General features: G+C 37.6%; 1 protein-coding gene across 1 annotated transcript; it reads left to right on the plus strand.

Moving 5' to 3' along the window:
• Positions 1-1,719: 1,719 nt before the first annotated feature.
• Positions 1,720-16,031, plus strand: LOC133460260 (interleukin-18 receptor accessory protein-like). The gene is made up of 12 exons (XM_061740855.1): positions 1,720-1,858; positions 2,010-2,208; positions 2,828-2,981; positions 3,175-3,343; positions 7,873-7,941; positions 8,262-8,391; positions 8,527-8,681; positions 9,536-9,673; positions 9,905-10,012; positions 10,097-10,258; positions 10,344-10,459; positions 15,491-16,031. Exons 1-12 carry the CDS (start codon positions 1,768-1,770, stop codon positions 15,731-15,733), a joined length of 1,734 nt encoding a protein of 577 aa, XP_061596839.1. The 5' UTR covers positions 1,720-1,767; the 3' UTR covers positions 15,734-16,031.
• Positions 16,032-16,166: the final 135 nt, after the last annotated feature.

Genomic DNA, 16,166 nt, shown 5'->3' on the forward strand with positions numbered 1-16,166 from the left:
TTTTGGTTTATTTGTTTGTGTTTTTCAACAGAGATATAAACAAAAATCTGGTTCGTAATTATGTGACAGTATCAGTGTCAAAACTAAAACAATGGTTCCCTCCTGACCCTCAAAAATAGCCTAGGATTTTTTTTTTTAAACATTGGGCTTTTATTTCAAAAGGCTTTTCTGGCTCTAATTAATTGACACTGGCACATTTTAGCCATCATAGAAATTTACCTTAAATATGAGTTAAATAATGTAACAAATATTGATAGGAATCTAAACAAACACGAGTAGTAATAAGTTCACATACTGTAGACTTGTTTACCTTTTCAGCCCCATGTCACTCGTAGCAATCACAGAAGAGTCAGGCAAAATGTACTAGGTCAGGCCAGTGAAATTATATGTGTGACTTAGAAAATGGTTATCCAACAAGTCACTGGGGTTAACCCTGGTCCAGTTATCACAGCTTTAAGTAGAACAGCATGTTTTCAGTTTACAATCCCAGTTTCATTTTACCCTGTGTATAATACCTATCTATTTTAATGCAATGAATTGCAAATCCATTAATTTTTTAATCATCAAACATAGAAAAACAATCAAACGTTCAAAATGAGAAAAGGCTCCATTTAACAAGGCCCTTGTAGTGATTTCCATTATAGAATAATGCCTGCTTTTAATGCAGAACTGCATGAGGGCCATTACGGCAGACTTAAACGTTCACTTATGGACAGCCTTACGTTCAAACATGGTTTTCATCATTGACAAACCATGACTGGCACAAAAGTCCAGAACGCCACTTAGGTTCAGGTTAAAGAACTTCCTCCCAGTCATGTCCCTTCATCTAACAGTGTTAAGCTTTAGAGTCCCTTTGTAGAACAACAAAGTCTCACTTATGAGAACTTCTCAACATTGCTGCCAGGAAGGCTTGGTCCTCTGAACTACTGTTGTAGGTGCATAAGCGTAAATGACAGTCAGAGCCCGCTCCCTGACCCAAAGCCACAGTGAAGTGGCCCTCTCATCTACCAAACCTGACACCTTTCATCCGGAGCAGTTTGAACAAGATCCATCCCCTCCCAAGGAGAAAGGTTCTGAAATCTGGGTTGAGGTGAACTTATCTAGTCAGTAGTACCCCTCAACCTCGTGCACAAGCTCAGGCTCCTTCTCCACCAGAGAGATGAATTCCAAGTCCCAAGAGCTAGTTCCAGTAAACGGAGGCTGGGATGCCAAGACGGACACCCTCAGCTGCAACCCATGTCATAAGGCATAAAAGATACTGTAAAAGTTTATCAAAATTTCAAATAATGAAGTCCTGTTTTTAATCTAGATTTTACAAAGTGTCATACATTTTTTGGAATTGGGTGTGTAATTTTGCTCATAACAAAACACCTCAGAGCCTTTAAAATGTATAATTTTACTCTGAAAAGTGTTACATACGCAGTTCGTATCCCTGCTTTTTAGTACATGTTTGATGTGGGTGTTCAGAACATCCTTAACTTTAATGTTTTCATTTCACAGCATAGCAAAACAACAAATCTGCCAAGATATATAGCCATTTACATAGGAAGTGGCTAACAAGAGCAGTTTCCACTAAAATTATGTTAAAGCACAAGCAAACAGGAAACCTTTCAAAACCACACACTATGACGTACTCGTATGCTGACAAAATGCTGTGGCAAATTTCTGCCCAAGAGATAAGGTGTGAACATTTACCAAAAGCATGCGTTGATACCAAGAACTCCACATACAGTTCCGCCACTTATAGGACGGATTTTAACCACCAGCATGCAAACAACATTTGTCTGGTTTTATCTTGTTTTCCCCGTTTTCTTAGAAGGATGCAGATGTGACATAAAACAACAAAAGAAAATAAAAGGTAAGTCATTTAAATATAAACAATATATTCAAGGATTTTTTTTAACAAACGGTTTAATCAAAGACTGTATCCCTACGGGCTCCATATATCCCAAACCAGTTTCGAATGAACCAAAATGTGAACTTGATTCTGCTCCACAACGTGTGTGCAGGTCCTCAGCAACTTGCTCCATATGAACACTACAGAGTTGTGGAAGGGGAAATCTTCATGATGCCTTGCATTCAGTCTGTGAAGACTGTGTGGTCCAGGATTGAAGAAGACACAGGAGGAAATAGAGGTTCATCCTTTGACTGTGGGCGGGAGTTTGCAAGTGAAGTGAAACATTCTGGAAAGTACACAAGCTTGAATGGGTAAATACAATCATATCGAATGCATCTGTTTCCAATTGGAAAAAAGCTTGCAGTTTGATGAGTGGTTAGGTCATTTGAGGATATTAAAGTACAATTAACTTTTTTTTAAATTATACATAATCACACGCTCACGTATTGTGCGTATTGGAACAGTTTTAGCCTCAGTAGTTGTTATTCTTGTTTCATGAGAGCAGAAAGGGATTTCATCCCAGGAATACCAGGAATATTATGCCAGCTTCATGCCATAACTAGATCACGCCTAGATGATACTGCAGTCTGAGCTCATCAAAAGTTTATAACTTTGTTTGTTTGTTTAGAAAAAACAATATATATATATATATATATATATATATATATATATATATATATATATATATATATATATACATATATATATATATATATATATATATATATATATATACATATATATATATATATATATATATATATACATATATATATATATATATACATATATATATATATATATATATATATATATATATATATATATATATATATATATATATATATATATATATGTATATAGCATGCTGTAAAGTATAATTTCGTCTGAAGAACTTCTAAGAATTTGAATCTCCGTGTCTTGCAACAGGACGTCTGTCCTCCATCTGCAGGTGGTTGAGAAATTCAGCCTGGGATGCTTCCAGCTCAATGAGACTATTGCAATGCTGACAAAGCTATCTGGTGGGAACATTTTCTGCCCGGGCCTTACCTGCAATAACAACACAGGTGTTGTTTGGTACCAGGTAAAGCATATACAAATGCAAAATTGACCATTTCACAAAAAACTCAATTTTAAATCCAACTCAGTTCATTACATTGAGGTGAATGGTTAAATTATCCTGGTTTCAGTTTTTGATGCACAACGTATTCTTGTAGTTTAAAGTGAAAATGTGTCTTTTACTGTAAGAAAAAAATCTCTCATGTGGTTTCTTACAGAAAAAAAAAACCATGGCTGAGATGAATAGAGACTTCTGCAACGAGGAAGGAAGGTTAGAACTCTGCACCGTCTATGAGAGTGATACCGGTGTATTTTTTTGTGATAGACAAATTTCTGAGGAAGGAGTCATGTGGATCTTCAGGAGGGCTGTTAATGTCACAGTCATACGTAAGTCCTATGTGTGTGTGTGGGCGTGTGTGTATTATTTCCATATCACAATACAAGTGCAGTGTTTGCATATTCAAGTGCTCGCTTCTGTTTGGTTGAATACAACCCAGGCCTTTCATAGTTATTATCCTTACAACATGGCTGGTAGAAATAGTAGTTGTGTTACATTTTCAACAAAGCTTGTGACATAATTTGTGTCACAAGTATTACATAGCTTGTGGCATAACTTGATTTGGTTCAGGCTTAAAACATGTTTTAAAACTGGTCTGCATTTCTATATAAGGACTCCTGCTCTACTTTTGTGCGCTCAGACTTTCCGCTGTGGTCCACTGAAGATTAAAACCAATGATTTAAAACTGCTGCTCTGCATTTTTAGAGGTTTGCTGGCTGGTTTTTGTCTCCATTCATTTTTTATCAATGATTTCATTATTGAACATAATCTTAACATTATGGCCAAGAAATCCCAGGTGAATAGGGTAACATTTTTAACAAACAGATATCATCATGAAACTTCCCCAGTTAATTACTTACATGAAGACAAAAAAAAATTGCATTGGAAGTTTTTTGAAATTGTATGGTAACTATGCAAATTAGGCGTATCTCATTGAATATGCGCCAATTCGCATAAAATAACCATTGCTCCTTATTCTTTAACAGAGGCAAGCATTTTTGGTGCCAAACCCCATGTTTTTTGATAAAAGCATCTAATTAGAATATTTAAATTATAGTGACATTATTAGCCATGCACATTTAACATTTAATAAAACGGTTATGAAATCGGTTATGAACATATCTATATTAAATGTACAATTTCCAGTTTCACTTCTATTTCTAATCCTGTATTCAGGAGCTTTCTTTATACCTGTAGTCTAAAAAATCCATTGACTACTACAGTGTGGTACTGTGAAATTAGTCAAAACAGGGCCGCCACGTGAAGGCTCAGTACCGCTAACCCCTATAGTTTTTTTTTTTTTTTTGTATTTTTATGGTTTTTTTTCATTGTTTTTTTTGTATTTTTATCTTTTTTTTTCATTGTTTTTATGTTTTTAAGTTCGCTGCAGTTGTTTCTTGTTTATCTTGTATGTTTTTTTATTTTTGTTTTGTTTTTTCCTTTCCCAGTTCGTCGTCACACTCCTCCTCCCATAAAGGTTGATTCTGTAGATTCTCACAGTTTTCAACTTGACATGGTCCACAAGCAGGCATGCATGGTAGTCCATATGCTCTGCAACTGCACCGTTGTGTTCGGCAGGCGGTTTTGCAATTACAGTGGACCATCTGCAGGAGGCTTTCTGGGGCAGCTGTCTAATTGGTCATAACTGGCAGGAAGATATTGCCCTCCAGTTTCCACCCCCAATCCACTGGGTTCATGTCACTCTCCTTTTCCATCCACACCATGATCTGGAAATAAACTCTTTGACAATGGTATTTAGTCGAGGACTCTGTAGGAGGGAGACGTTCTGGAGTAACAAATGACTTAGCAGAAAACAATTTTCTTGCTAAAAAGGTTGTAGCGCAAAGAAGCAAGTGAATCAGTACTCTTGCCACCAAAAAACACTGCCATTGCCTTGCTCCCATGGTCCTCTCTGACATTCCTTGCCTGATTTGGGAGCAGAAACACATTTGCACAGGACTGGATGGTTGACTTACGTTTCACAAGTTTCTGGAATGCTGACTGTTTCCCGACACTAAAGATGCGGGAAGTTGTATCACATCCTGTGAAAGCATGAATAAAGAGCAACTGGGAACACAACTCACTACCCAGGACTTGTTTCATCTCTCTGATGTTGTACACTTTACTAGCTTTGGACTTATCTGAACGAAAATAGAGGTCTCTATTGTTTGTCTCAGCATAGTAGAGCAGAAGAATAAGCAAGTCTGTATCCTCTCCTATCAAGGTTGTGGTCTGATGTTCTGATGCTTTGACTGCAGTTTTGACTATGTCAACATCTGCATCACCTGATGCATTGATAACACTGCAGCACAGCGACGATCAGTATTGCTGTAACAGTGAGGAGGTGAGAAAATACAGTATAGTGGATTCTTTTAATTTAATAATTTTGTTTAAAGAATCATGAAAAATCGTAATCATGGGCTAAAAATCGTGAATCGAATCTAATCATGACCCGAGTGAATCGTTACATATATACTTGCGTCTGTATATTTTTGTATATTACTAATATAAGAATTCACAATCGTTATCTTTATTGGCCATTTTCTCAAAATGAGTTTTTACCTCTAACAGCGTAAACCCACCGGACGCCGAAGCAGAGCGGAAGCACCGCGCGCCGAGGCAATAGCTAATGTCTCCTTGGTTAAACAGGGCGTGAGCCTCCGCAGGCACTCTGCTCCGCTCCGCCTGCAGAGTGATAAGAGTTTTCCAAAATCTCCTGTGTAAATTTGTATCTGATAGGTGAATAAGGTCAAACAATAATTTTTAACCTAGCTTTATCCAATGTTAAGATATATGTTCCTTTATGCGAATTGGTGCATATTCAATAAGAAACACCTAATTTGCATAGTTACACATACAATTTAAAAAAACTTCCAATGCAATTTTTTTTGTCTTCATGTAAGTAATTAACTGGGGAAGTTTCATGATGATATCTGTTTGTTAAAATGTTTACCCTATTCACCTGGGATTTCTTGGCCACCTTGGTCGCCATCTTGAAAAATACACCTTTCTGGTGGTCAGAGTTTGGTAGACTTTTAATGTCATTAAGTACACCTAATACTACAATAATCCACTGAAAAACCTTTTGTTAGAATTTTTTGGGGGTATGATGGTTTTTTTTTCATATATGCAGCCGACTAGAGTTCCTTTAAATCAAGGTTAAAAACTCACTTGTTTACAGCTGCCTTTGACTGAATTATTTAAACCTTTCTGAATTTAAATTTAAACAATGTTAATTTTAGTACTCGATTGTAACTCTGGTTAAATGTAACTTTTCTTTATTATGCCGCTGCACTGTAACTCATATATTTTCTTTTTTCTCTTTACTTTCCATCTTTTCATTATTTCATTGAATTGCCTTCCTGCTGAAATGTGCTATACACATGAACTTGCCTTGCCTTGTCGACCACACCGTGAAGACCCTGGACATAATTTGTTCACAGATTTTTTACTACAGGATATTTCCCTTACACACTTTCGTTTTTAGCTGCTAATCTCACACTATCAGACTTTCCCATGTTTGACTGTGTGGTTATTCCTCTCATCACTTCATAAAAACTATATATATTTTTACACTGAAAGTATAAATGCTTAACATAAATGTTAACTATATTAAATATAGAGTTATATTTAACAGCAGAAGAACTGCCTAACATACCATAATATGATAATCATGTTGAATTAATTGTTCCATTACGAATAAAAAAATTATGAATTTTTAGTGTAAAGTCTGTTTTCGATGACTGCTTCATGGTGCATGGATTTAATGACACAGTGGAGATAACAACAAATATGATACAGTCAAAAAAGAATATAACAGAAGAAACAATATCAATTGAAATAGTGTTAAAAAAAAACAAAACAAAAAACTTGCAAACAACATATTTCACAATAATGGGTGTGCTGCAGGGGCTCGGTTTGAGTGGGCTTATAGAACTGCTGGTCCAGATTAAAAAGCAAAAACAAATTGAAGGATTTTCCATTGTGTTGCAGGCTGTTTGTCATGTTTCTTGTGATTACGTTTTTAAAATGACTCAGTTTTTCATTCAATAGGACCACTTTTAAGATGAAAAATGTGATATTCCTGACCTCTAGTGTTTAGAGTTGCCAATAATATCATAGTGCAGCTGCAAGAATTGGTGGCTGATTTAGGTCAGTTTATTTATCCGGTTGAGTGTCACAGTTAAATTTGGACAACAGTGAAAAGATGATGCAAATTTTATGTAAGATATTTGCTTCTTTTTTCAAGATTCAAGTTTGTTTTTTGTTTTTGTTATTTTTTTGTTTTTTTAGTAAAGAGAGTATTTAATTTAAGAAGAATTAGAGAGTATTTGTTATGCAAAAGTTTGAATTTGTCTTTCCATAAGCATTTCCAAAGACACCACTGCTACTTTTAAGTATTGAAACTATCACTTTTAAACACTTTGTATTTAATGAAAGCAAATACTGTACATTTTATTTAAAAGGGTATTCATATATATTTTGATTCAACATAAATCTTAACTATATTTATATGTATAATCCCTGTTATAATGTCAGTCTTTTAAACATTTCTTGGCAAATTAATCTATTCACTATTGCTTGATGGACTTACCTAATTTTTGCATGTGGCAGTGCTGTCATCTAGTGGTCACCAGTCCTAAACGGTGGTGTTCCCAGGAATGTAACAAAATCAAATTTTGGTCACTTTAAAATTTGGACACCTTCCATAACCTTGATGAAGGTTTAAATACTGATCTCTTTTAAATAAAGGACCCAACAGACCCTATGTATAGCTCATGGCTTGTATATACTTATTTTTTTAAAGTAATATAAAGTAGAAAAATAATATGTGACTTTATTTCCCATTACTACACAGCACGCCCTCAAAGTTTGTCTCCCAAGATTGATGATCCTAGTGCCAACATGACGGAGGAAGTAGAAATCGGTAAGTCCATTCATGTGTTTCAGTGAAATTAATATCAGGACATTTGATTTATTTTATCAAAAGTATGTCTAACACAAGACCAATGCATTTTAAATCATCACACTAAAGTACATTTTTAATTAAAGTCGTATCATCTGGACTGCCTTTGGATTTGAAACCTTTCTTTGAAACTTTAAAACGGTTTTAAACTTTAAAACAGTTTCTACAGTATAGTGTACTGTATGTATATATATATACATATATATATATATATATATATATATATATATATAATCATACTCATGGGCTTCCTTTTGATGTCCATTTTTTACTCATTGCAGGTCGCCCTCACACTCTGAGATGTAATGTAACTTTTTATTATGAAAGGAAGCGTTCGTTAAAGGTAGAGTGGTTCATGAATTATGGTGGCAACATGAAGAATACGACTCTACTGCACACAAACAATACTGTGTAAGTAATCTCAGACCCTTAACCACAATTCCCATATTCCAACACGTAACTCAATTGTTCTCCAGTGTTGTTGGAAAAATCGGATGAGGGCCTGTTTTATGATCTATATTGGGTCAAATTTTCTTTGTGATACAGATGGGGGAAAGAGAATCTTGAATGGTTCACGGTCTCACAGACAGTCATCATAAAAGAAGTGACGCCACAACACTTGAACCATACGTACACCTGCACTGCCACTAACGCTGCAGGGAGAGCCAGTGTCACAATCACACTTAAAAAGAAAAATCAAGGTATGTTTTCTTTTGATGAATTAGATAGATTATGATTCATGAATAATGTCTATATGAAACATCACAAAAACATGCAGTCATTGTGTCAATATATACACTGAAATGTATAAACGCCAGTAAACAGTACGTATATATTGGCGATGAACTAATGAATGTAAATTAGTGATGAAGCAGCTGGATTAAACAATTGATTCAGAAAAGTAGTGATTACGTTTAGGAATTATGGCATGAGTCTAATTGTAACCATAATCTCTAATGCTTTGATGAAAAGCTGTTGCAGTCCATGATTGACTTAAGTCAGGAGCCTATTAAAATCCCCAGTTTCCTCCCTGGAGAAACTTTGCCAAGACTTAACAGCCTCCTTCAACTTCTGAATGTTTATACTGTAGGTCTCTGCCATTTACATTTCTTCTTCAAAAAGTCTCAAGTTGCTTTCACTGTATGTTTAGGGTCATTATTCATCTGCACTGTGAAGCACTGTTCTATTAGTTTTGTAGCATCTGGCTGAGTGTATGCAGAGAGTATAGCCCTGTATACCTCAGCATCATAATTCATCTTGCTACCTCTGGCAGTTTCTTTTTTCTTTTTTTTTTAAATGACTCTGGCAGTTTCACATAATCAATAAACACCACTGAGCCCCAGTTCATTGGCTTTCCTCGTCTGAAGTTTTTTTTTTCCTTTTTCAGCCCGAGCTGCCCCAGACTCATTTTCAATTATCTATAACTTTCTCAAAATCATATTTCACAGTTAAATAAACACTGTATCTATTGTGAGACAAGTTTGTAAGAATATTTGTTTTAACTTCAATATACATTTTAAAACTATCTTTGAATGTGTGTTGGGTGTATTTATAGTGAAATTGCCATCGTTGATTGGATATCCATTTGTGGCCTTCCTTGTGGCAGCTGGGCTCGGAATCATCTTATATGTGAAGTGGCTGGAATTACAGGTCATCTACAGGTCCCGCTTCCAGTATGGAAAATATGATGGAGGTCAGACAGCAAGTACAGTAGATTATAAGTCTTTACTGCCATTTTTGACCATAGCAGCAGGCCTACCTATAAGAAAATGCCAGTTCTTTACAATAGCCTTCATGCTTTATCATTGCGTGTTAAATGCTATGACTCTAAATTTTATTGACAAAACCATTTTAGTGATGACTCTACTGCATATCTCTAATGTAGGTCTCTGACTTGTCACTCATATCCTCCCTCATTTACCAGAGAACAAAGACTTTGATGTGTTTCTGTCGTTCGTATGGAGTCCTCCATCTGCACAGGTGCAGGAAGATTTGACCTTTTCCTCCAAGTCAGGACCTTTTTGTAAAGAAGGTAACGGCTCACATGTGAGACACCTTTGCCTGGATTACATTTTACAAGTAACATTGTTAGGGAACTCTGTTCTTTTATTGGCAGTAAAAGAAGCAGCACAGAAGGTCAGCACATGCATGAACCCGTTTAACTCGGGGGAAGGTCAAATCAGCCAGACACAACTAGAAGTGCTGCTGCCACAAGTGTTAGAGGACCTGTGGGGTTACCGCCTCTGTCTGCTGGAAAGGGATGTACTTCCTGGAGGAGGTCCGACGATCAGCTGAGCATGTCTTTATATATTATTGAAAAATGTTCATTTTACCAAAAAATGATGTTTCCCTTCTCTTTGCAGCTTATACAAATGATGTGGTTCTTGGAATCAACAGAAGCCAAATGCTGATCTGCGTCCTCTCACCCGAATACCTTACTAACAGCAATGCTGTATTTGTACTGGAATCAGGAGTGCAGGTATGCCTGTGTTTGCCAGAAGACAGAAGTCATAGTGGATATTTCTTCCCTGGTTATGCCCTTATTTAATCCAGTTAATTCCTATCAGTTGCCATTAAAAAAAAAAAGACAACTAAAAACTACAGACCATGCAGGTCAATGTACTGTTGGACCTACTAGTGCAGGGCTTCTGAGAGACTGCTCTTTAATACTAAACATGTCTAACATTATGAGTAATATAGGAGCAGTGAAGCTACTCAAATTATTAGTGTGATGGTCAAAACTGTGACGAAAGCTCAGATTAAATATATCTCTCCTTCAGTAATTCCCAGAGTAGGTCTAAATGTTTTTTTCTCCTATACACGAATCCGGCGACCGGTTTGTGTGCGCCGCCATCTTGCGGCGGCGCCATTGCTGCGGTGGCAGGTGTCAATCTGCCACCGCAGCGCTGTTATTGTAACCTGACGCTACAGCATCATTATAGCTGGATTGATGATGTTAGACAGTGGCCTTCCATAAATAATGAAGGTATCTTAAATTAATGCTGATGTTAATTTATAAATAATGATTTGTTTGAGCGATAAGCAGGAAAGAATAGAGGAATAGGGAGATAAGGGAGTGTATGATTAAACACTGTAATATAGCTCTCTCCACCTCCTCTCCTTACGAGGCACGTCTGCACAATTAAATATTACCTGTTTATGTTTTGTTTTATTTTAGGTATCCAAGAATATTTTATTGATCGCCTGGCGTCCGATGACCAAAAAAAACGCAATTACAGGTCTCTAATTGAAGGGCAGAACTATCTCAGCTCCGGATGATACAGAATACATACATACATAACCCCAATCTTCAGATAAAACTAGTTTGTTGAGGAAAAAATATCAACTCTATTTATTAGGAAAAGAAAAATATTGCTTACGCCTCGGAGCCTCTTCAGCATAATATAGCAGTAAAAAAAAAAGAAAAGAGAAGTAAGAGTAATAAAAAAGATGTACTGTATGTTGTACTATTATACTAATTTATTGAAACACATGGCGAGTCAAACATCTACCAAAGCAGCTGCCAAACACTAAACAAGGTAGTAAGACGGTGGTTCTGCAGAACTGCGGCAGTAAAATCCTCATCGGAGCTCCACTCTTTAGTAGAGATTTCATATGAACCCAAACCGTTAATAATCATTATTTTCTCCATATACCGCTCCCTGGCTTCCTTGTTTAAGGTATCCCGGTAAATTCCAGTTCCTTTCCAGCAGTTTAACATCTTTTTTTTGCGTTCCGTCTGTTCACTTGGTGAAACAAAAAAGTAGTTTTTAAAGTCCATCCCTTCTTCATTCACTATCAAAACAAATGCACGTGACCGGGACAGGAGTTTTCCGCTGATACAAATACATTAAGAGAGCCTGGCAGGGAGCGCAGTAATAGATCCATGGGAGCGGAGCATGGATCTATATACGTATATATGTCTATGGGCTGGAGCGGAGGAGCGGAGCCGCCACCGCAGTAATGGCGGCCGCTCGACTTCCGGGTTTCGCCGGATTCGTGTATAGGTTACAATGATCAAAATAACTTGAAGGACATGAGCTCATCAAAGATAAAAACTGACATTTGTTTGAATCTATGACATCTAATCTATGACAGCAAGATCAAATAAGATTAGGTTTATTTGTTGTAGAACATTTTCACATTGAGATAAGGAGGGAGGCTTCTGAAGGTATTTCTTAGCCATGACCGGAAAGTTAAATTGATAAGAATCAGTGACTTGCTGTACATTGACATCACTTCGTCAGTGTATGTGTTACATTTCTCACTAAAGCAGGAAGATTTGGTCCTTGTTCATCTAAATGTTTACAGTTGGCCTCAAAATAGCAATCATTTTACTGGCAGTGACATAATTTCCTTTTGGTTGACCTCAGTACTTTCTGATGACCCTTCTACAAGTCTTATTTTTACTAAAAATGACACCACTTTTCATTTCAAACCACAGTTGATATGGGATTAAGTTTCCTAGCCACACAGGTCTTGATTGTATTGGTAATCTAATCATACTTGTTTCATTAAATTGGCTTTACAACAAACTAAAACCAGAAGCTCCACATGTACTGGAAAGTAGCAGAATTCACGAGCAGTGCCACTGTTACCATCTAGCTGAAAATTCTAAGTCAGTTTACATACACCGTGCAAAAAGATACATAACATTTTTTGTCTCACTGTCTGAAGTCATATCAGACTAAACCTCTCCTTTTTCAGGTCAGTCAGGATTACAAAAATTATTTCATTTTGCTAAATGCCACATTAATGAGAGAGATCATTACTTAGAAAATGTTATTACTTTCTTCAAGGTCAAAAGTTTACATGCACAAAAAGTACTTGTGTCTTTAAACAAAGTGGGGATGCCCAGATGATGTTGTCATGGGTTCGGAAGCTCCTGATAGATTAACTGACAACATGTGAGTTAATTGAAGGATGTATTTTAAGGCAACACCTCAAACACTCTGCTTCTTCCTTTGAAATCATGAGAAAATCAAAATAAATTGGCCAAGAAATCAGGGAGAGCCTCGTGGAGCTCCACAAATCTGGTTCTTCCATGGGTGCAATTTCTAGATGTTTGAAGGTGGAACGTTCATGTGTTCACACAATTATACGCACGTATAAACATCTCCGGGATGTCCGGCCATCACACCGCTCAGGAAAGAGACGGGCTCTGTGTCCCAGAGATTAACGTGTTTTGGTCCGAAATGTGCAAACTAACCCCAGAACAAAAGCTAAAGAACTTGTGAAGATGAAGCTGATTAAAAAAAGAGCCTTATCCGCAGTGAAACGAGCCCTGCACTGACATGGGCTGAAAGGCCACTCAGCTTGAAGAAGCCATTACTCCTAAAGAAACAGAAAAAAGCCAGATTACAGTTTGCAAAAAGACACCAAGACAAAAACCTTAAAGCGACACTACGTAACTTTTCCACCTTAATATAATATTTCCAGAGTCATTGTGATGGTACATCAACTTCCAACAGGTTTAATGACACCTCTGTCATGGTCTGGGGGGGTCTGTATCACCTTCACTGGCACTATGTAACTTTGAGGAGCATGGTAGGAACCCTGCCACACTAAAAAACTACACATTTTTACGGCTTTGACTGCTTTACGGCATACGTCACTTCCCCCTCCTTCCCGATTCGTAGTCGAGACGAAAGTGGGCGGGACTTGGAGTGCAGCTCCGCAGAAGCTGGTAACCCGCTGCTGTGTTGTGGCTGCAGCAGCTCCACACATAACAGACGTGGGGAAAAGATCGCTAATGGTTTAACTTTTCACCGCTTTCCTGCTCGGAGGCAGAACCACGGAGGTCGGCCAATTATCTGAGATAAAGTAAAAGAGTAAAAGAGTCGTCGGCTCGGTTGGATCGCGGCTGTAATGAGTCCGACCAAACATAACGTTCCTCAGTAAACAAACAAACACGCACACAGACGGGCGTGGGATCAAAACACGGGTTTATTAAACCACTAACAAACACTCACAGACCGGGGTCGGATCATTCAAACGGGTTTTATTCCCCACTTCTCCAGCTAAACGCAGTTGTTGGCCAGCTCTCTGCGGTGCGATTAATTTTGTTGAGGAAAAAATATTAACTATTTGATTTGTAGCTGCAGAGGAACAAAATAATCTCACGAGGAAAAAAAAATATTGCTCACGCCTCGGAGCCTCTTCAAAGCAGTCAAAAAAAAGAAAAGAAAAGTAAGAGTAATACAAAACATGTACTGTATGTTGTACTATTATACTAATTTATTGAAACACATGGCGAGTCAAACATTTACCGAAGCAGCTGCCAAACACTCCTAAACAAGGTAGTAAGACGTGGGTTGTGCAGAACTGCGGCAGTAAATTCTTCTAAAGAATGGAGCTCCGACGAGGAGCTCCATTCTTTAGTAGGGATTTCATATGGATCCAGACCGTTAATAATCATTATTTTCTCCATATACCGCTCCCTGGTCTCCTTGTTTAAGGTACCCCGGTAAATTCCAGTTCCTTTCCAGCAGTTTAACATCTTTTTTTTTGTGTTCCGTCTGTTCACTTGGTGAAACAGAAAAGCGTCCCGTCTTCTCTCAAAACAAATGCAGCGACGGGACAGGAGTTTTCCAGCAGTACACGCTGGTGCTCATGGGAAACGTAGTGTTCTTTCTGGTAAAGCACTACCGCTTTTGTCCAAAAGATGCCGCCAAACTCAGAAAAGCTGAAAGTTACGTTGTGCTGCTTTAACTTCTGGAGACCTGTCCTGTGGTCTGATGAAACTAAATCAGGGCTGTTTGACCATTAGATTAGCTTGTAGACCTGAGAACACCATACCAACTGTGAAACACAGAGGTGGCAGCATTATGTTGTGGGGATGTTTTGCTGCAGCAGGAACTTGATCGCTTCATAAAATAGACAGCATCATGAAGAAAGGACTTTACATGGAAATATTAAGGCAATACCTCAAGACATCACCCAGGAAGCTAAAACTGACTAAAGCTCTCCCAAAAGGACAATTCAAAGCATACTTTAGAATAGTTAAAAAGTGGCTTGAGGACAACAAAGTCAATGTCTTGGAGTGACTGTCACAAAGCCCTGATCTGAATCCCATCAAAAATTTGTGGGCAGATCTGAAAAGGCGTTTGCGAGTGAGGCGACCGACAAACCTGACTCAGTTACACCAGTTCAGTCAGGGGGAAAGGGCCAGAACTCCAGCAGAGTGTCAGAAGCTTGTGGAAGGTTACTAAAAACGTTTGACCCTAGTCAGCAGTCCAAAGGTAATGCTACTAAATACTAAGGAAATGTATGACCCTGAAGAAAGTAACGTAAAAATTCTCTAAGAATTCTCTAAGAACATTATAATGGCACTTAGCAAAATGAAATCATTTTGGTCATCATGATTGACCTGAAACCGGAGACGTTTAGTCTGATTTGACTTCAGTGTGATAAAAATGTTTGTCTTTTTGCAGTGAATGTAGACCTCTGGTTTCAATTGTGAAATGACAATTCACATTCGACAATCTGCTACATCGATAATGTCTTTCAGGCTTTGCTACAAAAGTCTGTCTTTAAACTCCTCCCAATATGGACCGGCGGAGCCTCAGCCTCCCTCATCCAGACGGACACCGCGCTGTCCAGAGTTGTCCGAAGGAGCTTGAATGTGCTACCCAGTCTGAAATGGAGATCAGAAACATCTCCCACAGCCAACAGCATCTTCTGGAGTTCTTTGAGGAAAGCTATGCCGTATAACAGGAACCGCACTCATCCAGTGTTGATGACACAATCGTAATATCAGCAACATTTTTACAATAACGAGGTGCAGCTATTTAATCTTCGAAACAATAACACAACTAACAATGATTCGTTTACCAAAAATCCATTGCAAGACCTCAATGAGGAAAAGCTCTGGAAAATAAGAAGTAAAATATCTATGTTGGCCGATATGAAAAATGACAATGCGTAACTTTAAAATGTGTGAAAAAAGGTGAGTCATTCTGTAAACATGACTCAGTTTTATGTCGTGTATGAATTTCCACCTGCACTGAACGATGGAAAACTATTAAAAGCCTGTCGACTCTACAAGTTGACGAATTTGATTTGTGCTTACATGGCTGTACATCGCTGAGTTGCACCATACTGGTATGTTATCATTAAATATTTGAAATTATACTCCCTTTTCACCATGTTTTTTTTTTTTTAGATGGATCAATAGTTCTGTTGGA

The sequence above is a fragment of the Cololabis saira genome, chromosome 2 (assembly GCF_033807715.1).
Source record: "Cololabis saira isolate AMF1-May2022 chromosome 2, fColSai1.1, whole genome shotgun sequence".
Classification (NCBI taxonomy): domain Eukaryota; kingdom Metazoa; phylum Chordata; class Actinopteri; order Beloniformes; family Belonidae; genus Cololabis; species Cololabis saira.

Bases quoted from the DNA above. Each gene is read 5' to 3' on its own strand.
- LOC133460260 (XM_061740855.1), top strand. From the start codon at position 1,768: ATGCAAACAACATTTGTCTGGTTTTATCTTGTTTTCCCCGTTTTCTTA. The intron at 2,982-3,174 runs GTAAAGCATATA...GGTTTCTTACAG, and splicing joins CAGGTGTTGTTTGGTACCAG to AAAAAAAAAACCATGGCTGA. The intron at 8,682-9,535 runs GTATGTTTTCTT...GTGTATTTATAG, and splicing joins ACTTAAAAAGAAAAATCAAG to TGAAATTGCCATCGTTGATT.